This window comes from Ctenopharyngodon idella, chromosome 10 (genome assembly GCF_019924925.1).
Source record: "Ctenopharyngodon idella isolate HZGC_01 chromosome 10, HZGC01, whole genome shotgun sequence".
NCBI lineage: Eukaryota > Metazoa > Chordata > Actinopteri > Cypriniformes > Xenocyprididae > Ctenopharyngodon > Ctenopharyngodon idella.
Window position 1 is genome coordinate 20,041,744 of NC_067229.1, and position 23,257 is coordinate 20,065,000.

General features: G+C 37.8%; 1 protein-coding gene across 1 annotated transcript in view; it reads right to left on the reverse strand.

Annotated features, from left to right (window-relative positions):
- Positions 1 to 648: 648 nt before the first annotated feature.
- The window catches only part of map1sa (microtubule-associated protein 1Sa), a 25,375-nt gene continuing 2,766 nt past the window's right edge, over positions 649 to 23,257 (reverse strand). Inside the window, exons 2-7 of the mRNA XM_051911494.1 lie at positions 21,735 to 21,836; positions 7,714 to 7,796; positions 6,377 to 6,517; positions 3,002 to 6,248; positions 2,359 to 2,555; positions 649 to 2,065 (exon numbers count right to left, since the gene is read on the reverse strand). Coding sequence (XP_051767454.1) covers positions 1,910 to 2,065; positions 2,359 to 2,555; positions 3,002 to 6,248; positions 6,377 to 6,517; positions 7,714 to 7,796; positions 21,735 to 21,836 — 3,926 coding nt within the window. The 3' untranslated portion in view covers positions 649 to 1,909. The remainder of the gene's footprint in view (positions 2,066 to 2,358; positions 2,556 to 3,001; positions 6,249 to 6,376; positions 6,518 to 7,713; positions 7,797 to 21,734; positions 21,837 to 23,257) is intronic.

Consider the following 23,257-nt stretch of genomic DNA (forward strand, 5'->3'; position numbering starts at 1 on the left):
AAGCTAAATCGCATTCTTCTGCCACAAGACCACGGATTAATGATTGCTGAGTGCAAAGCGATGCAGAGGCTGAATGTATTTTAGAAGGACCGAAACGATGCATTGACCAATCAGCATTTAGAACAGAACATTCCGTTTAATAACAGACATATCAGAATTATATTTGAAATACTTTTTAAAAAAAAATCAGTTTTGCGTGACCTAAAAACCTTGAAGCTTGCACAAATTTATTTTTGGACTTTGATGTATTTATTTTCATTAAGCTGCATTTAAAGATGTTTATTATGACATAAGGTAAGCTGCATTTAAAGATGTTTATTATAACATAAGGAATCATTTTTGTCAATATATATATATTTTTATTATACCAGAAGTAGGAATGAACACATCTGAACAGGTGTTAGTGCTATACACCCCCACCCCCCATTCTTGGCACAGTAATAAAATATGGTATCTGATCATGTACCATATTCTTTTAAGTACAATATAGTGGCATGTAAATGCCATAGTGCACGAATATAATCATTCAGGTGCAATCAGATATGCCTGTCATTATTGCCAGTATTGTCATTATTGCATCAATTAAAAGATTAAACTTTTTGTGTTTGTCAATTTTCTGGAGGATTTTAAACAACAACAACAATGTACTGTCATTCTTAATTTATCAACTTTATTTGACATTTGAAAATACATTTACATTATGGAATTCCGTACTGAAATATTTAAGCCTATTAGTGACATTAATGTACACTTGCTATTTGTTTTGGCCGATTTCTCCTTGTAAGGGAGAAAAAAAAAAAAAAAAAAAATACTTGTACCTCATAAAAATCGTTTTATCGGCTCAGAAAGGAAAACAATAAAAGTGCAATTTTGAAAATGTAACGCATCAACTGTTCCACAAATGGTTTTATAAAAGGACCAAACAAAGAAGAAAATGTTTTATGGAAACTGCTGCGCCAGACCAAAATGAAAACGTTTTATTTTTTAGAAAGTATAGCAGCCATTGCTGTGACAATATGCACATTAGTTGAGCTGTCTACTACATGACATTCAAAAATTCGGGGTGATCAGCAAAAAGTATCCACAATTCAAATGACATGCTGCTTTAGTGTTTGTCGATGATGGAAGAACAATAAGGCATTCATCTTTGTATACATATAACATGTCTCTTCCAAAAGAAGCCAAGTATGTGGGACAAAAAAAAAAAAAAAAATTCATTTGGTACAAATTACAGTACTAGCATCCGTGAAATGTTTATATAAGCAGTATAGCTCAGTTTCTGTTCATTTATTGATGAAGGTGGTTCAGTTTTGTTAAACAAAAAAAATATTTTTTGCCCTAATGTTCTCCCTAAAAGAAAAGAAACTTGTTAAAGGCCCCACTGACACACACACACACACACACACACACACACACACACACACACACACACACCATTTTGAGCAGGATCTGTACATCTGTACAGTCAAGAGCTAGGATACATCTGCCAATTACAGACATATCAAGTGTTAACCTGAATATCTAACTATTCTACCATAGTTTTCCAAGGGGCATCTAAACTGTGCAAAATGTGTACGTATGTAATGTAAGACAATGAGCTGGTAATCAGCATGCTAGATATCAACAAGATGCAATGAATTATATAAAATAATATAACCAAACTGCTAAAAATATGGCAATATTGTCTACCCTATTCACACAGAATCAATTACACTTTAATAAGCAGCAAGTGTAGATGTTAAATTACAGATTAAAAAGTCATTGTTGAATAGAACTGAAATCCTTCATCCTGCTGCTCAAGGTAAAATGTGTGAAGAAATTGAGACATCATTTTGCACATTATTTTGAGAGTGAACACAAGTGCTCTAGTGACAGGCAGGGGTGTGATTCTTCAGATGTCTTTAAATCTTTAAAACTCTACTTTGCATGCTGGGAAGGTCTCGTCCTGCATGGCTACAGTGCTGTTGCTTCCAAGTACTGTGATTGATAGATCTCGCTGCCGTTCATGGGTCTCCTGGTACCAGTTGTGCATAATCAGTGAATCAAAGGTGGGGATCAAGGTCACCTGTAAATGAACGGAAAAACTATTAACAATTTGTAAAACAGTCAAGCTGTCTGTCTTTTGTGTGACTATCAACCTATGCAGAGACCTAACACAATGAGGGAGAGTAAACTTTGTCAAAACTTTCCATTTCCGGGTGAACTATTCCTTTAAAACATCCATACAACTGGACAAATGAGGCTAGAGATTATTAAGAAGGTTCTGCTTTTTTTGTGTAATATTGCTATATGTTCTGCACCTTTTGTAAAGCGCATTGAGCTTGGGAAAGGCGATGCATAAATAAAACATCTATTTACCTGCACATCTGGCCAGGATGCTTTGCCCTCTAAAAGAGAGTCAAGAATAGACCTCATGACGGTTTTCTTGTGTGGCTCATCTCCACTAATTATATAGCAGGATGAACGAAGGCGCCGGAAAAACTCCACATCGACAGTGGAAGCTGCTGAGCCAGAGGGCAAATATGCCAAGTCCAAATAGACTGCACTGACAGAACCTGCAAAGAGAGGCAATAACATTATGCACATTTGGACTTCAAAGCACATTTATTACTATATGGTTGCAGCAGTGGCACTTTTCAGAGCATGAATTTAGAGACACAACCTATTAGAGAATCCAAGAGTTATTGTTAGCATGCTAAAATCCTCTCAGACAAAAATTCATCCCTCACTAATCGACTAATCCATGGGTTCCTCAACTCTGGCCCTCAAGATCCACTTTCTTGCAGAGTTTAGCTCCAACCTTGATCAAACTCACCTACCTGCAACTTTCTAGTAATCCTGAAGACCTTGATTAGCTTGTTCAGGTGTGTTTGATTAAGGTTGGAGCTAAACTCTGCTGGAAAGTTGACCTTGAGGGCCAGAGTTGAGAATCCGTGGACTACTCAAATGTCCTGCCCCATCCCCAATTCGAATATTTCTGGAAGAAACCATGAGCACTCACTGGATGAGGACTTTGAAAGCACTGGTCTAGATCCGCTGATAGCACTGCGGGATGCAGGCCTGGTGTCCAGACTAGATGTTGCCCGAATAGTTCCACTGGCAGACACCAGAGCACCAGTCTTTGTCTTCCCAATTTGTGGTATGTTTGCCGATGCAGTCTTTGAGGACACAGTTGCTATTTTTTTGGTCTTTGACGTAACATTCTTGGAAGACCTACCCTGACCATCAGCCTCTGGGTCAGCCATGCAGGCACCAGGCTGGGGTGGCAGCGGTGGTAAATCCTTCATTGGGGCAGGTGGAGGGTCTTCAGAGACATTCTGGGAATTGTGGTGTAACAAATGACTGCTAGGATGGTCATGAGGATGGTGGGGTGGAAAGATATCACTAGTTTCCTCATCAGAGTCCAAGTCCTCAGTAATGGAGGGACACTCTTCAGTGGCTGGTGGTGCATCAGAATCGGAAACTGAAATGAGAGAGACACTGACAGAGGACGTTGTCTCCTGACCTTCCACTGACTGATGATCACTACTACTGCACTGTCTAACTGGCTCTTGAGAGAGGTCAGGACTTGGGGCAGCAACCTCAGAGGACTGTCCCTGCTGGTTCTCTGGAGATTTGTGATGCTTAAACTCACAAGGTGAAACCAGACATAGATCGACATCATGTGCAAGGATGTCACTCTGTGGTCCAAAAAGGTGATTCTCAGATTCATCATATGTGTGGTGACTATTATGAGATGTTTTTAAAGCTAAAGTCATATCTGTTTTTGGGTCACGGTCTGCTAAATGTCCATTAGTGTATGTCAAATTACTAATTTCCTCCTGTGAATGACAAACAGGCACTTGTTCGAAGGAAACAGATAATGAATCATCTACTTCAGTGGAGTGTGGAGAGCCAACTTCCGCAGGAAAGGAAGTGAGGCTGGGAGAGGCATCAGGTAGAGTATCTTTAAGTGAAGTAGAGGAGAGAAAGCTTGATTGTCTCTCTTGTGATGATATGGAGCTGTTTTCAATATTGCTTCTAGAACAACCTGCCATCGAGTTCTTAGAGAATTCCATCTGACTGTCTTCAAAACCGAGACCAGGCGTCCTGATACCTGCCTTACAATCTTCACCAGACACCTGAGAAACATTGTCAGGGGATTGAGGGTAATGAGTATGCACTGAACTGTTCTTCCCAGAGTCTGTGGGAGAAACTAACTCCAGGGTTTTTTCGTCCGAGCTTGTACAGGCATCCTCTTTGGGGCATCCATCAAGCTCTGTTGGAGTGAGATCAAAATTAACACTTTTCTCACTCTTTGGAGTCTGTGCAAGTGGGGAGAGGGGTCCAACAGCAATGTCTGAGCCAGGGTTACCATCCATACTTCGAAACTTCTCTGGACTTTCGTCAGTACCTTTGTTAGAGCCATTCACCTGCACGTCATTGTTGCCAGAGGCACATTCAGTTCTTGAGCTTATATGATTGCCTTCAACATCCTGCAATTGCCCATGTTCATTCTCCATTCTCAACTTTTCCAATTGTGCAGTAATGTCCTCAGGTGTAGATGTCTTTGACCGGTTTGCACTTACTTCACTTGAGGATTTCAGATTGTCAGGCTCCTTTTTGTCTGGCTTTGGCTTCCCTTTGGTTAAAGGATCCTTTTTAGGGACCATCAAATCTTTCTTTAGTGAGCCATTCTTGCCAACTGACTTTCTAGACTCTGCATTGCCTGGCATATTTCCAGTGGCTTTCTTAATATCCTTACCAAGAGTTTTGGTAGTTTTTTTGTCTTCTGGTTTGACCTCTTTCTTAATCTCCTTCTTCACATCAGGTTTAATATCCTTCTTGGGCTTTGCACTGAGATCTTTTTTCAAGGGTTCTTTCTTTTTCTCTACATTCTCATCTTTCTTTGCAATACTTATCGCTGGCCGTTCCTCTTTCTTCCTAACTTCCCTCTTTTCATCTTTAGCAGGTTCTTTCTTGGTCACTTGCTTTTCAGGCTTAGATGGTCTTTGTTTCCCATCATCTTTTGACTTTGCTTTTTCCTCAGCCTCTTTCCCCTCTTTTGGAACCGTGTCATTAGTGGATTTGGTCTTTGTTTTAGTGTCTTGTTTTTTCAAATCTACTTTGCTTACCTTGTCTTTGAGTGAGGCACTTCCAGGTCGAGATTCTTTGGAAATACTCTTAAGACTTTCCTTGCTGTCAGCGTGTTTTGGCTGTTTATCAAACTTTGATGCCTCAAGGTCCTTCAAACTAATTACTGGGTGTTTGAGAAACTCTAGATGCTTTAGTCTCTCTAAACCTTCAAATATCTTGGATTCTGGAGTGCACCCAGGAAACAGAACTCGAATGATCTTTTCCCGAGGATTAGCCGGATGCCATACCAACAACGCACATATGGAAACCATACAGTCTAGAGGTACTTCTGCAGTTTTTTTATTTGGAGTGCTAGCAGGCCAAGTTTGCAAGAAAGCTTCTAGTTCTTTGCTACCTTTGACTGGATTGAGTACATAAAGATCTAGTCGACCTACACCCATCTTCTGGAAAAGAATCACTGGCTCGATAGTTGGCCCTGCAGAGCGACTGAGCCGTTCTGGAAAAATTGACAACCTTTCTAAATGCTGTAATGTTAGGGCAACTTGATCACAACTTCGAAAGACCCTGGGGTCACTCTGCAATGATTTGAGTCTTTCTGAAGCATTTAAAAATACAACCCCTATTTCTGGAGATATCAGATTCTTCTGCCAGTCTTCATTGCTCTGTGATCCAGTGGACTCCTCCTCTTCTTGTTCAGCCACTTTTCTGTGAAGTAGGCTGTTTATACCAGGTAGATTATCCACACCAACATGGGTGAGCAATACTGAGTCAACTCGGTCTAGATGTCTCACCAGTTTCCAAAAACAAGACCGAGGATCAGAACCCCCATTGACCAAAACATTGAAACCATTCACAGCAAAGAAGGCACAGTCACCTCTTCCTCCAGGAAACACATAGCAGCAGGGACGAGACAGTTTCAGGAAGCCGACTGTACTGGGTGGCACAAGGAGATCAAAAGGCAACTGAGGTTCAAGAGACTCTGACAGATACTCTGTGAACTCCTGAAGGCCCTCCATCTCTGGTAGCACTAATGGAGGGTTGGTTTTAATTTCTATATAATCTTGCAAATTATGCTTTTCTAACTGAGAATTTTTCCACATCCCAGATTTAGGACAGCTCAGAGTTAGGCTGGCTTTCTGAGTAGGGTCTGCAGAGCTCAGAAGATCTCCAATCTGTGTCAGGGAAAAGAAACTTTCTATTAGAACACAGTATAATAATATTAATTAGAGGTAACAAACATTATTATGTTTTTGAATATTTGAATATCAAGAGAGTAAAATTACTTAAACAGTTGACTGACCTCTTCATCTGTAAATATCTGAATGAAGTCATTTAGTGAAAAAGACCCGATTTGTAACACAAGGTCTCCAGTATCTTCAACACACTGTCCAGCAAGAATTAGCAGCTTATGAAGAGACGTATCCGAAATGAGCCGACGAACCTATGAAAATAAAGACCAGCATTAAAATGTGCAACAATTGTGATTATGCTTAAATATTAAACTATTAAATCTATGCTTAAATAATAAAGTCACGCTTTAGATTAGGGTCCAATTCTCACTATTAACTACAACTTTTGCCTCAATAAACTTGAAAATAAGGGATGTAGAATATGTTCATGCAGAATAAGGTATTAATAAGTGCTCTATAAGTACTAATAAACAGCCAATATCCTAGTAATGTACATGCTAATAAGCAACTGGTTAATAGTGAGAATTGAACCCTAAAGTGTTACCAAATATTATTAGAGAGTATAAGCAAGCTTATGTTAAACTGTACAAACTATTCAGCCCCCAAATCAAGACCCTAACTACATTTTAAGAGGCACTGAAAGAAGACACTTGGCTACTGCTCTGGATAGCAAATAGCAAGAGCAAATATAATTCAACAAGGTTCTTCACGAAATGTGTCAACATCTCCTTGTGTTTATATGGTCTAACACTGGGTAAACACCAGTCAAATAGCTTTCATACATTTATCAGGAAAGAACTGCAAGGAGTAGAGAACAGTGGACAGGAACTGAGGGTGCATGTGTAGAATAGTACTGCAAAACCAATATTTAACAGTTTAATCACAAGGAAATCATTTAGATCATAAAAGCAAACATTAGTCTGTCTTTGATTTAGGGTTGGGTAACTTAGCTTTAAAAAAAATCTATTCACTAAGCATACGAGTTTATCCAAAGTGATTAACAAATACAACAAGCAATTCATCTTAATGATGGAAATAACATGAGAAGTGCTAGAAATACAAAGTTTCAAACATCCTCTAGAGTAGTACAAGCTAGAACTGGGAGGGATTTAAGAAAATGAAAGCACAGGAGATTTTTAATGAAGAGTTTGATGCTAGTCCAGGTGTAGATCTTTTCTCTTAAATGGCTTAATTTTCCCCCAAGTCAGTGCACCCATCATTTTAACCAAACAAGTTGAAATGCCACTTAGAAATAAGTTCAAACTAAAACAGTAAAAATCGAGTGTAATCAGGGCATGTTTTCTCCCTGTTTAAAGATAATTAACATCAAAGCGATATTCACAGCGTTGCTAAATTTAGTATTATCAGCCCAACTTCAGGTTAACTAGTTATGCCAAGAGTGTGATATTAGTTTGTTGCAAACTACACAAAGCACTTAGACACTCACCTCTGAACAAACCAAATCATGAGATGGGTTAACTATCACCTGGGTCTCAAGCACATCCCCACTGTGCTGCAGTGTCTTCTGGCCTGTGGATGGAGACAAAGAGTGTGATCTTTTAAAAAGTTAGGCCATGAAAACTAGGAAATCATTTAATTTTGTATGTAAAAATACACACAGTGGCCACAGCACAGTGACAAACATGGAGGCCAAACAGGCAACTCTATTTAGAATATGATAGAAATAACAGTGTGTTCTAACAGAGTGTATGTGCTCGTACACATTGAGCTATGGTGCTGATGCAGGTAGCATAAGTTTGAAAATTTCCTGATTCTGTTCCCCCCACTGAGACCAAATGGTGCAAACTACACTACCACAGCAGCATATATGAACGCCAGCATATATGAATTGTACATGCTGCATCATCTATTGCTCTAGATGAAAGGTTCTACTTTACTTCCTCAAAGGCTGTGGATTAGGAAGTACAGGACACTGAAGAGGTCAGAAAAAGGATGTTTAAGACTGGCTGCTTGACACGTTCCTGTCTTTTGACAAACAATGAGCAAACATGAGCTGATGGTAATTCTAGCCTTCTGCTCTGCACCATGACGAATTGAAAACACATGGTAGGAAACATCTCCTTCCTTCCTGTATGCAGGCGCAGAGCTATGACAACATCTTTGCAGCCTCTATTAGTTAACAGAAAAATTGTGAAACAATATCTAGGGCTCCAGACTAACAAATGAAAATGGAGACACTGGGGCTGCTAAATTGTACAGATTGTGGCACCAGCACCTATAGCACAGGTGTGGGTCCTTTAAATCAAAAGCTAAAAGTATATAAAAGTATATAAATGACAAAAGCACATAATGAAATGATTAAAATTAAACATTTAACATAAAAACTAAAAAGAGATAAAAGCTAATTCAAAATATTAAAAATCTTTAATAAAACTAAAACACTGAACGCAACCAATAGTAGTAATATTACAATAGTCAACATATTGCATCAATATGTCAGGATCGATTCATTCAAAGAGAAGAAACACAAAACAAAAAGAAAATATCATAGAGAGGACCCTGGCAGAAGGTCATTAGGTCTTTTATCCCCAGTTTCAAAGACAAGGCTTACACTAGTCCTAGACTAAAATGCATGTTTGAGTTGATGTAACTTGCACTGACATATCTTAAAATATGTCAGGCCCATTGTTTTGTCTCAAGATTCACACCAGTAAGTTTTTTTTTTTTCTTCTTCTCTATAAAAGCTACTAAAATACCCTAATTGAACTAAGTCCTGTCTATGAAACCAGGCCATAGAATATCAGGAAAATGTCATGTGGAGAAACAGTTTTAAAAAAATAATTATGAAAAATCTTGAAAAATATTTGTTTAAGATGTCTACATAGTCAGTGTAAAATATTGTATTACTTTTTTATTTGATGGCAACATCACATGATATTTTAAAATGACATTAAATAAAATGTAAACCTTATGAAAATTACATAAAATTTGATCAAAATCCTATAAAATCAACAAATATAAAGAGTTAATTCCTAAAGAACTTGGTACACAAGTTTCAAAGTCCCTTAAAACTCATCTTTGATCACCAAAATGAAAAAAATTCTTCATGCCTTAAAATAGCTTGAATGTAACTACACCCTTGCTTCATGTATTATATGGGTATCTATGAATATGCTAATTAGCCCCACCTCCACTCACTCAAGTTCAGAGATTCACTCGGTCAACTTACTGAGGTAAACACTGCACAGTGGTATCGCTCTTTACAGCGTCAGACACATAACGGTAATTAATATGATTAGCGTTTTGCTTAACTACATTAGCAACACATTATTAGCAGCTGTTTGATAATGCTACACAAACCATGTTCATATTCACGAGTCAGACAGCTATCTTCTAAAAATCAGTATCCTTAGAAATGCTTTGAGCACCTTAGAACGTCAGTGGAGAAAGGCATATAAGTTCATCATAACATCGTAATATACATCACACACCCAATTTTTTTTTTATATAAAAAAAACAAAAAAACAAAAAAAAAACAAAAAACACACACACCGGGATAACCTGGCTTCTTGAGACTTTCCTGCTTCAGAGCGCTCATGGTTAATGATAAGCTAAAGCCCGCTGGCACACTGACGTGATTGGTTACAAGGTAGATTGTGACATCACAGTCACCAGCGATTTCAAACTGCGTGTTTTAAAAATGTCTATAGATTAGGGCTGGGCGATAAAACGATAACGATATGTATCGCGATAGACACGTGATCGATATCAATAAAAAATGTGTTCGATAAAACGTTCGATATTTTTTTATTCTTCGTCGGAAGAAAACAGAGGTTGCGAAGCAAGTTTGGTTGCATTAACAAAGGCACTCGCTCTCTGGTAACCTAGCAACGTAGGGAACAGCCAATAACAGCCAATCATGTAACAGTATCAGTTTGGTTGCGCCATATCGTTGTTTCGTGCTGGTCTGCTGGATTCCTCTTCAGTAACCGGCGACTGATAAGCAGAAAATGAGTGCCGCAGCAAACGAGGAAATTGTAAATAAAAGAGGAAAAGTCAGCTCGCCAGTATGGCAGTTTTTTTGGATATTATAAGTCTGACCGTAGTCAGACCAATGTCGTCTGCAAATTATGCAAGACCGTCGTCCCCGCCAAGACTGGTAATACCACGAACTTGATGTACCACCTTAGCCGCGCTCACCCAGCACAGCCGTATTCAACCAACAACATCTGTGCGGTGTTGCAGCTACAACATTTTAATTATTTGAGTAGATAATTGCAGTTTTAAAGAGAAAATACTCAGGAATGGTGCTGACATGAATTTGCACATGCTTTGTCTTAAAGCAAATTAAAAACACCACATTTACATATAAACAACATTAAAAACTTGATTTTCACCACAGGGGAACTTTAAACCTAATTTTTAAAAGATTTGTCTTGACCCAAATATTCTATTCATATTTATTTATTCCTATTTCTTTATTAATCATTTTATTCCTTTGCTCCATGCTGTGTAGTTTAGTTGCATAGTGCTGTTCCATCCCACTTGCTTTTCGTGTTACCCATACACAGAATTTAAATATATTTCTTAGGGCACAATAAAAAAAAATAAAATAAAATAAAATAAAATAATAATAAAATAATAAATAAATAAATAAATAGAAAATAAATAAAATAAGTAATTGTAGTAGTCACACTCATGGACCTTCTAACAAAATTAACATATTAGTTAACATACTGAAATTATTTAACATACTACACTGATTGAAAGCTTCAATGTTAAAATATAAAAAACTTCTTAAAACTTGTTCTTGAATCCTTCTAAACTTATTCAATGTTTAAATACTGGTGCATAGTGCCAAAGCAAATCCATAATTCAGCAAGAAATCAATGGCATGAAAATAATATCTGCAGAAAATTGTGTCGCAGAACTGTTGTTGTTTACTACAAGAATAAAACTCCATCGAAGCTTTCCTCGACTGCCTTCACCATCCCTTTGATCTTATCTAACAGCAATTATGGCTGTGGCAGCCCTTCCCCTGCCATCACAAACAACTGCAGCACAGATCTTCACATCTGAAACTACGACACAAGCTCTTAAGGAAAAATACATGTGGGTGATGACAGAAATATAATAGCATATGAAAAAAAAAAACGAGTACTATTCGGTACTATTGTATATGGGATATTATCAAAAGTATTGGGTCTGACATAAAAACATGCACCCAGCTGGCCGTGTTGTGTGTCATTTTTGTAAATAAGGGTAAGGAGTTTAATCTGATCTATCTGGCGCTGGCTTTCAGAACATACTGGTGGGACCAGCTGTTGTGTTAAACTACAGTCAAACTATAAAAACATGTAGTTAGCTACACTAGAAGTTACAAATGGGGATGTTTATACACTATATGGACAAAAGCATTCAAACATATTTTTAATAAAAAGAACCGATGAGAATACCATTAAAGTACCGGATAGATAAGCAGTATCATAAGATAAGCAGTGGACTCTGGAGCAGTGGACATGTGTTCTGTGGAGTGATGAATCATCACTTCTTTGCTCTGTTTGGCAGTCTGATGTTTGAGTCTGGATTTGGCGGATGCCAGGAGAACGTTACCTGCCTGACTGCACTGTGACAACTGTAAAGTTTGATGGAGAAGAGATAATAGCTGTTTTTCAGCGGTTAGACCTTAATGACATTTTGTACAATGCAATGCTTCCAACTTTGTGGGAACAGTTTGGGGCCCATTTCCATTCTAGCATGACCCAGTGCGCAAAGCAAGGTGCATAAAGACATGGTTGGATGAGTTTGACTTCTCATCCAACATCAGTGCCTGACTTCACAAATGCTCTACTGGATGATTGGGCAATATTTCCCACAGAAACACTCCGAAATCTTGTGGAAAGCCTTCCCAGATCCATTAAAATAATATTAACAGACACAACATTTGATTATAATAAGGTGTTAATGTCAATTTTACCAAGATTTACCAAATTTACCAAGATTTATGAATGCTTTAGAAGTATATACTATATAATTAGTATAACTAGTTAACATTGTTACTTCATCTTAACTAATGACAAATGGAACCTTATTGTGAAGTGTTACCTTAAACTCTACTCAACAGCAGCTAATAAAAGGCAGGTGTGTTGGAACAGAGATGAATCTTTTCTCTAGTTTGAGGCAGATCTCCAGAAGCAGGGTTTAGTCTCTTTGGTTAGAGGAAAAAAAGTCACTACGGCCAAAATGTATACAGAGCCCAAATATCTGTCAAACGGGAAGCTGGAACTCATGAGGGACAAAAAGACTCACTAATGGGGTCCAATAGAAACATGAAGTTTTATAATTCAAAAGTGTTTTACCTTACAATACCATACAGACAGCACTGTGGATATAAATCAGTTTCCAGGCACAAGAAGGAGAAAACAGCTTGACAGAGATAGACTGACATTCCTGAACAGCTGCTCAATGATTAGTCAGGATTAGTCAGCATGTGTGCCTGGAAATGAGTGGGACAGTATATACCCGACACATTCAGCAGGATGTGAGGCTAAATAAAAATATTATTTACAGATAAGATTTAGATTGGAGACAGTGGTAATGACAGGCACAGGAAAGGTACAGTGTTGAACTTTTTCCCCTATCATTCCCGACCCTGCTGCTCCCTAACGCTTCAACAGTGCCTTCATTGTACAAGGCAAATCAAAACACAGAAAGCTTGAGCTCCCTGTGATCTAAAAAGCACAAACAAATTATTAATTCTTAAACAACACACAGAAAAATGTTTCAGTCCATTTGTGCTGCAGTGAAAGGCTGTGTTGTTCTCGGCACAGAGACATTTACAGACATAGACGGGTCCTTTCAGCGGATTCCTCTATGAGGTGACGTTCACTAAAAGAACAGTTTGAGCCAGAGGGGAAGTTCAGATCAAGGAGACTCTTTTACATGCGGTATAGCATCCAGGACAGGATCTTAGGGCGAAAACGCAAACTTTTGAAAATGGGTTTCAAAGTGCAAGTATTTGAAAACGATACCGTTATCATCTGCAATATAAATGAAATCTGACTCCCGCTTCTGGTCTGTTCTGAGACTCTCGTTCAGCTCACGCTGCATTGAGCAGATGCTTTCAATTTTTAATTGCAGTGTGTTTTCTAACTGAACTGAATGATTTTTATTACTATTAAAAAAATCAAAACGACGGTGGGGGCGGTGCCATGGTGGGTAAGTGGCTGAACACCGGTCACACAACTATCGCAGCAAGCCTAGCGCATGTGTATTACGTGTTCAGTCTATAGGCACATAGTGTTTCTTTACAAAGTAACATCGCCAACTACTGGCCTCGCATGCATAATACAGTGGTTTTAGTTGTTTTCATGGATTTGTGTGAATGGGGAATTGTTTTGACAACGTTGTTGCCTCTACGTGAAAAACGCAACGGAAAAACTTTTCCGTTTTTAGCACATTCTTGTCATGTAAATGTACCCTAAGCCTTATTTTACATCACAGTAACTGTATTTTGCTGGAATTATAGAAAATAGCATTTCTTAATGCCAGTCAATTAAAGGATTAGAAAAAAATATCCCTATTTAACAAGTTATGAAGTAAAATATCTAGCTTCCGCCAGACCACCTTCCATATTCAACTTATGAAGAAAGTGTAAAACTCTCGCAGTTCAAAACGCTTACAGTACGTCCTACTCCTTCCGTATTACGAAAAAGCGTAACTGACGTGATGTCCATATAAATCATAATAATGAGCCTTTAATACCTATATAGCCTAATCAGCGCACAAGCTCATGCATAAAGCTTGCCACAGCGCACAGGCAGAAAAAATTATAAAAGCGTCGGGGAAAAACAGCAAGGAGATTGCTTTAACATTTTAATAATTAATTGATAAACGAGTGTTTTCTGTATTTTCGGCTGCAGTGATGAAGTTGACGATGCTGACTCGTCATCTCCGCAGTAGTGGACGTGCCTATATGCAAGTTTCATACGGATTACATAACCTGAGGGCTGTTCCATAAAGGCGGCTTACAAAAGCAGGGATTAATGTCAGCAGTATCGGAGCATAGCCAGCTTGATGTTAGAACTGTCCAGTCTTAGGACGTTTATTACAGTTTTTCTCAATCACTTTAGCTCAATGCTCGAATGAGACTTATTTCTCAAAACAAGTTCAGGTCTCTTAACAATTAGTTTCTTGTTCACATCAGATTTGGATTGCAATTTGCATGTGTTTTGGCACATATGTGCAAAAGAGTACAATTTTCTACAATTTGCACAACATCTAAATGCACATGGCTTGTTGATCAAAAACTGATGAGTTGATTCTCAGTGAAACTGTCAAACTCTTCACAACTTCTAAACAACCTTTCATCGTGTGAGCCTCCACATGCAAAATGATCCATTCAGGTATCAAAATCTGTCAGACATGCATGTATATTCCATAAATACCTGTGACATGGAAAATGTATAATGTCTGCTGAACTGGCAAATGGCCTGCCATTGTAATGAAATAGGAATAACAATCTCACCAATCAAGTTTGGAAGCATACAGTTAGCTAAATGGAGTTTTCACAGTACAATCACTGACATTTTTGAACATGGATGAACATCTAAATCCCTAAACAGCAACAGCAGTTTATTTTTGTAGAAATGTGTTACATATAAACTGACAAAACACAGTTGCTTATCGTGGAAGAGCAATGGAAAGATATGTAAGAATGTGTTGTGTTAGGGGAAGACATACTGCATAGAATATGTACAAATGAACAAGCAACTGTGAATGTCCTGTTTACATGTAACACATTTCTACAAAAATAAATGTGCTGTGTAAATAAAAATGTGTGGTCCCACTTTGTGTTAGGTGTCTTTAGCTACTTTATACTGACTTACTGTAAATTGATAATTTGATACAATGTGCAGTACATACATTTTTACATTGTACTTAAATACAGCTGTAATCACACCGTTGAGCCTTCCGTTCCCCCTAAACCCTTAAAATGAATCCATTCCACTTAGTGACTATATAAAAAGTTTTTTTTTTTTTTTTTTTTAATTCTTACTAACCAAATCTTTTTCCTAACATTTTTTATTTTATAGTGATGCCAAATTCTGTGTGCTTGCTGGATCCACCAGACATCATGCTGAACCCTTGAATGAGAGAGTTTAAAGCACTAAGGCCTGAGGTAGGCACAGATTGCACGTTACATATTTAAAAGCCTACTTGTGTGGTGAGGTACTAAAAGAGTTTAATTACCCAATTATTATGGGCTGCAGGATGCGGACACCCTTCTAGAGCCCTCTCAGTCTGGGACCACATGTGACAAAGTGAGTATTAAGAAATTACAACAAAGTCCCAAGAGCACTCAAACAAATAACTTAAATTTCTGTTCCTACAGAACCCAGAGAACATAAAGGGAATCTACAAGCGCTATCTCCTCAAACAAATGGAAGCCATAGATACTGACATCCAATATAAAGAACTCAAGATGGGAAATGTTGTAGATGTGCTGTGCCTCAGTGTGGGGCTCCTGCTAGGGAATCAAGAGATAAGGCAGGAATGCATATCCCTTGTCTCCCAGCAAAACTCCTAAGAATTCACCTGGATAGAGTAGTGTTTTTTGTTTGCTTGTTTATTTTTAAATAGAAAAAGCTGTAGCTTTTGCCATATGTTAAGTGAGTAACATACCTCATGCCAGTTGGTGGGAAAGAGAAGAAGCCCGAAAGATTCTGAAGTCGTGCACTGAGCCAGGCCATTTAGCCTCTACATTTGTGATAATGCAATCTGCATCACAGATCATCTAAATAATTAAAAATATAGGTCACTACACTGGAATTACATAGATATAAAAGATATATAAAATGAGGCTTGTAACTACATTTATTTGTAATGAACAGAACACTGGTACCCAGCTTATTGTATAGAACAATCAGTTCTACAGTAGTAGCCTACAATGTCAACTCAGTGGGATTGCGCCTGTACATTTGATGTTGTGAAGTGATTTCCTATTTACGAAGTCTGCTTCACGCGGACCAGACGGATGCTTTATCCGCAAGTGGGTGCAGTCCAGAGCTATAAGTTAAGTGTTTGGCTTCCAATTGCCATGTCTAACATTAACAGTCAACAAATATTTTCACTTTCTATACAGTTATTATTTGAACTTACCAGCAATTCCATAAAAGCCCTGTTTAATGGTATGAATCGCTCTGTGGCCAGGGAAGGTAGTTTTTTTTTTTTTTAAAGACAATTCGTACAGAGCGGCAAACCAATGCTTTGCTGATATTCTCTGCATCTCCAACTGTGTACAAAAATGCGAAGTGCAATGCACACAGTCTGAGCCCTTTATTGCGGTGTGTGCTACTTGTGTGGGCTCAGTAATCTACAAATATATGCAATCCCTTCTCTTTAAACACCAACGGGTCTGAACGGTCCCTGAAAGTACTTTCCCTTTGAAATGCCCTGCGTATGATAGTAGCTCCCTCATCCACCACCACATCAATGAAAGGACACGCCATGATTAATACAGTCCAACACATATGGGTTGAGCTCCCCATTTATAGACAATTAATTCATTACAAAACTCACACCAACTAAACACATGTATCTTTACTTCTTTACATCCGTTACTCTTTTGTATGTTATAATTTATTAAATTTATTATTAAAGTAGATTTCCTTTCATTTGTGGACTAACAGTGGTTAAGTCAAATAAAATGGCAACATGTCAGAGAGTCAGCAGTAATATCATCACATTCCCAGCAGGTCAGTGTTAACGGTATTTTGGTTAAGCATCAACTAAGGCTTAGCCTGACAGTTAGCCTGCCCCAGACCAGGTTAGTTTCCCAGCACAAGTTACCAGAGTAACTGAGTTTGAACTATTTTAAGTTTGCTTTATACTACGGGGCTGTTGAATGCTTGAATCTGATTGGTTGATCAACGTTCTAAGGTGTGCAGTTATTTTCAGGGAAACACACGGCTAAAGTAGTTCTAGCAGGTCTTGACTGCATTGCAGTTCCATATCACTTCGCCAAACGATTTCAGTTATTTCAAAAGGCCCTACAGCCTACAACCGCAAATGAAACAAAACACACAATGACACCAACCAAGCAAATAAATAAATAAACAATAGAATAAAAACAACAAATTGTCATGTTTTTTGCCACAAAATACGTTTTATTGTGCCCTGAAAGCGCATACTCTCTTAGCACTCTCTCTCTCTTTCAAACATACACATGTACTGTATAGTACGAACACACACTCGCACAGAAATGTTTTGTCAGCACTGCTCTGCTGTCAAATAGTTTAGCAACTTAAAAGATACATGACATTTCTCACCAGCGAGATAATAACTGTGCGGTTCTCGAGGTAGATAAACTTATAGTTTCGCTATTAATAGAGAAGCTGCTGCCGTGAGAGATGCACAGACTCAGGTAGGCTAATTCACATGCTTTTATTTTTTCTCTCTCTCTCTCTCGTTAATAACTGTATCAACGGTATTATTCTGCTATCAAGGCTCAAGCCTTCATAACTAGTTCTGAAATGACATTTTGGAATTAGCAACGGAGGCTTGGGATGAGATGCGTAAGAAATTAGTCCCACACACACACACACACACACACACAAAAACACAAGTGTTTTAAGGACAAAAACCTGACAAATGTCTTGAAATACAACATCTGAACAGTGTCTTCGCCACTTCCTGTGGATTTTTTTTTTTCCTGGCACTAATAAAATTTTGGTTGACTAAGCCTCTTCTCGTCGACTATTAGGGGGCAGCCCTAGAAAATTTCAGTCATTAAGTACTTACTCTCCTGTTGTTCCAAACCCGTAATACCTTCGTTCATCTTCGGAACACAAATTAAGATATTTTTTCAATGAAATCCGAGGCTTTCTGAACCACACATAGGCAGCAACGTCATTACTACCTTTCTGGGCCTTGAAAGGTGCAAACACATTGTTAAAATATTCCACGTGACTACAGTAGTTCAACTTTCTATGTCAGAACGCCGACTTACTGGCCGGCTCCTACATCAGCATCACACACATGCGTTGTGGCGCTCACGGTAACAGCATCGGCCAATACTGAGTCAGCGTTCTGAAGTAGAACACAGAAGCGCTTCACTGCACTTACTACGCCAAGAGTGTGGGACACTGACAGGGAAGAGAAGAAATTGTTGAATAAAGTAATTATTTTTGCTTTGTTTTTGCACACAAAAAGTATTCTCGTCTCTTCATAACATTAAGGTTGAACCACTGTAGTCACATGGACTATTTTAACATGTCTTTACTACCTTTCTGAATTTCTGGAAAATCTCTCGGATTTCATCAAATATCTTAATTTGTGTTCCGATGAAGAACGCAGGTCTTACAAAATATTTGGAATGACATGAGGGTGAGTACAACCCTCTACAGCACAGCGTTGCCCTTAGGCAACGGAAAGTTTTCTTGAGCCCTATGTTTAGTAAATTTTTCTTTAAATGATTACAACCAATTAGAAAGGTCAAGAAAGTACCAAAGAACAGTTCAGTAAGGTGTGGGAGTCACTATCAAGCACCATTTAAAGGTGGGACATCCTGTTCTGACACATGGTCACAGGAGCACATGGTGTGAGAAGAAGGCAAGATTATTTGCTTTAGTAATCTTATTTAAAATGACATGAACTGTACATAAAAAATATATGTGTGTGTGTGTGTGTGTGTGTGTGTGTGTATGAAGGTGTAGAGAAGCCTTTTGTCAGGTTTTATGAAGTTCTTTTATTTTGCATGTTCAGAAATTCAGTTTTTCTTTTTGTTGCCTCAGGGCAACGTTGTGCGATAAGGGGTGCTTTTTGAGGATGTTTTGGACAATACCTCACATTGGCCATAATGTGTTATAAGTAGGGAAGATGCAGGGTTCCTGGGTGCGCAGGAACACCCAAAGTGATGTGCAAAAATTGTAACATACACCACTATTTCACAGCAGAGAAGAACTGCTTTTTGAAGTTTCGTACAGAGTGAAATCTTATTACATGAAGTACATTATATGGCATGACACACTACATGATACAAACCTATGCATGTATCAAATTCGATATATCAATGTCTTTCAAGTATTTTTCCATTTTTACTTAATGATTTCTTAACATTTTTAAAAAAAAAAAATTGTGATTTTGATGATAATTTTCTCTAAGATTCTGTACCATTGTTGCACAACGTTGCCCTGAGGCAACAAAAAAATATTGGGGGGAGGGTGGGAGGTCCAAAAAAAAAAAAAATAATAATGTTTAATCAATAAAATGTTCCCAAATGAACCAAAAAATGATGTGGAATATTTTTTCTTCATGTGCCATCAACATGTGTGCAATAGAGGGTTGATGAAATTTCATTTTTGGGTGAACTAACCCTTTAATAAAGTGAGATTAAATAAAGTATATTAGGAGCAATTGTGTTATTTAACATTTAATTATGGCAGGTTTGTGTAATATTCTGAGTTTGGTTTTCATTGTTTTTATTCATTTCGAGGAATACTGAATCTGTTTTTGTGTAAGGGAAATAAGTAAATGCTCACATTTAGTCTAGAACTACAATAAACATGTTTTCACACAACGCCTCTGCACTTACAATTTCTCTCAACATGGGGACAAGAGAGCTGTCAGTCAATAAATGGGAAAAAGTTACTTGCGTTACTTATTTGAAAAAGTAACTCCTATATTGTTATAAATTTAAAAGTAATCAGGCTACACTGGTTGTACTGTATTAGCAGCCTGCAAAAACAGTTTCACAGAAAGATGTGTTATCTTGCCTTTATTTGGGTCTTTATCCCATCACCTTCAATTCAGGCTGTGAATAATGTAAAGCAGTCCTGCCCATTGATAGCTGTGTAAATACTGGCCATCTATTGCAGTTAAGAAGTAAAGCAAAACCACAAGCATTTCCTTTATTACACAGTATAAACCGTCATACCGCTCAGCCAAATCCAAACAAGATTCAGCTGAAGTGATATTATGAGGAATGTCTTCATCAAAATGGCACAAAGAAAACAATGTGCTGTAACCTCAACCAAGATACTACACAGAATAAGATCATTTTTCTAAGTTGTAAATAAAACAAAGATCATTGGAGTATGTTTTACAAGAAAACACTATTGCCGTCTTTCTACTTCAAAATCTCAGGTTTAATGCAACTTGCCAATTATTAATTATTTGTGAAATTTACTAGCAATTTCTGAGTGAAAATTGTTTACACAGTTTTTTTTTCTCAGTGTAGCCAGTGCAGACTGACTTTTTAACAACAACATCAGTAGTTTATTGCTCACAGCTGATGGTGGCAGCTGGTCACTAAAAAAAAAAAAAAAAGAGAGCTAATTTATGACATTGCTGATTTAATCCTCATTGTATGACCATGCTTAAAAGACAAACATTGTCCATCCTGACCTACTTCAGCAAAGCTGTCAAACTTTACATGCAGGTGACAGGAGCAATGCAAACTGCCTTGACTGTTTCATCTGTGCGTCAACCACATTTCACTAACACAAGATAATTAAATTGCCATGACAGGACCTGAATATCAAGACAGGGCTGAAAATCCACTGGACTTTTATATCCATCCATGAGAAAGAATTGGAAGTCAGATTTCATTGGTGTCTCCATTGTTAAAGTCAAAGCAGAAAAACCAGCCAACGATCACTCACACTCAGAGCAAAGCATCACTGACGTGCAATCACATCACCATGCCTTGAGATAAATGATTCAGGGCCAAAGAAGAATATACAGGACGTACTAAGCAGGGTTATAAGGATTCCCTTAAGCTGCACGGCTTGAATATAAAGTGTTAATGATGACTTAGGCCTGGAGAATTTCAGCTGTTCTATCAGCTGTTGGTCTTTTCTGCCCCACTCCAGTCTTCAACCTGACTGGAAGGGACTTTTCCCACAGTTTATGCAGTTGTTTTCCTCATTTTCGCTGATTCATGATAAAAGGTTTCAAGCCAACATATAATCTGCACATGTAAAATCTCATTTTTTACAAACGTCTATTTACTCCTTGACTCTTGTGTTTACAGCAACCAGTAAGAGTGTAGAACTACTGATGATGGGGGGGGAAAAAAAAAAAAAAAAAAAAAAAATGTATAAAAATATATTGAATATAATTCTTTTTTATACATTATACTTTCTGGCTAACCTTGCGTTCGCCTGAGAAATTTTTGTGAAATTTGTTTACAAAAATGTCCGCATTTCCCAAAGAAACCATGTTCACTCACAAAAATGTTTGCGTTCCCCTAAGAAACTTCATATTGGCTTCCAAAAATTGTTTTATTTGCATTCACACGTAAAGAATGATTTAAAAAGGTTTGCACCCGAACTCAAAGTTTCTTAGAGTAAAAGTAAAAAAAGAAAAAAGAACAAAATAATTGGAATATAATTTCTTCCCATTTCATATTCTTTTCCATCCCACAAAATTTCATAGATTTCCCCACAAAATTAAAATGCAAAAACAAGACACGGGTAAACATTGCATATATTGTTTAATTCTTACCTTTGAGGTCCTCAGAGAAGAAAGCAGAGTGTCTTGAAATAAACAGTTTGAGCTGTTCATCTATGTTGCAGGCAGTCAGGTCGACGTCCCACGAGCGTATACCTGTGCAAAGACAAAACCAGCCCAGTCAGACTTCAGTCAACACAAGCAAAAGGTCAATTATTCATGGACCACATTCACTGTCTACTGAAGATACTGGCATTGTACACTTTCACTAACAAACATCATCCTGTGGTCCACGGGACAAGAGACAATGACAGAAACTGCAAGCAGCTTTCTTCTTTGGATATATAACTAAAGATATGAAATGAGGTTAAAGTCAAACTTTGTTTGAAAATTTGTTCTTTAGACAGAAATAAACCAAAGACAAAGCTAGAGAAGGTTATACAGAATTCAAAAGAAAACTGGAAAAAGCCTTTTTTTTTTTTTTTCCCTGAGCCAAAATAAGATGACCTCTTTCCAGCACTGACTCATTTAGGAAGAACCCTACTACTGCAGTGACTTCATGTTTCTCCTCACATACTGCCAAATACCAGCTCAGGTTTAGTAAGACACAAGATGATGTCACGGAAGCTTATCATCTGCATGTGTTTTTAAGCATTGCTGTTTAAAAACAAGTGATTTTAAACCACTGAAATGCGATAAGCAGCAAAAGAGAACTCATTACGTTATATGCGTGCGCTGTCTGAAAGATGCATGTACTTGAAGTAGAGTGTGCAAGTACTGAATTGAGTTCTTTTTGTCGCATTATTAGACTTGAACAGAAATACACGTTTATGTGTCATAATGCCTGTCTTTGCAAGTATCCTCTTAAACGCAGTCATTTATGTTTTAAGTGAATGTAAACCGATGAGAAAGAAAACACACAAGTATATTGGATCCGTGCATTCGGTCTTAAAGTGACAGAACTCCACTTCATGCTCACTTTTGCGCAGACTCAGGTCCCAAATCACCACAAGATGTCAGCGCCATATTGAGACATTGGCGGCTTCACTTTTCTACAATGAAAGAGAGCGGAGGTGCGTCATCCATACTTTTTTTAGTCTATGGTCAACACAGAAAATTTGCATGACCAACTTGAACACATTGCAAAATCTGCTTGGGAAAATCTTTCGGCCTTACACAAGAGTCCCAATTGTGTGGATTCCTACTGAAATGACTTTCAGATTTCACACACAAATCTACCAAACAACAATAAATGTGACCACACATTAAAGGATTAGTTCACTTTGTAATGAAAATTAGCCCAAGCTTTACTCACCCTCAAGCCCTCCTAGGAGTATATGACTTTCTTCTTTCTGATGAACAATCTGAGAAATATTAATAAATATCCTGACACATCTGAGCTTTATAATGGCAGTGAGTGGGATCAATGAGTATGAGCTGAAGAAAGTGCATCCATCCACATCCATCCATCATAAACGTGTTTTTTTTTTTAACACAAATGCATCACTTCGCTTCAGAAGGCCTTAATTAACCCCCGGAGCTTGTGGAGCACATATTTATGATGGATGGGGATGGAT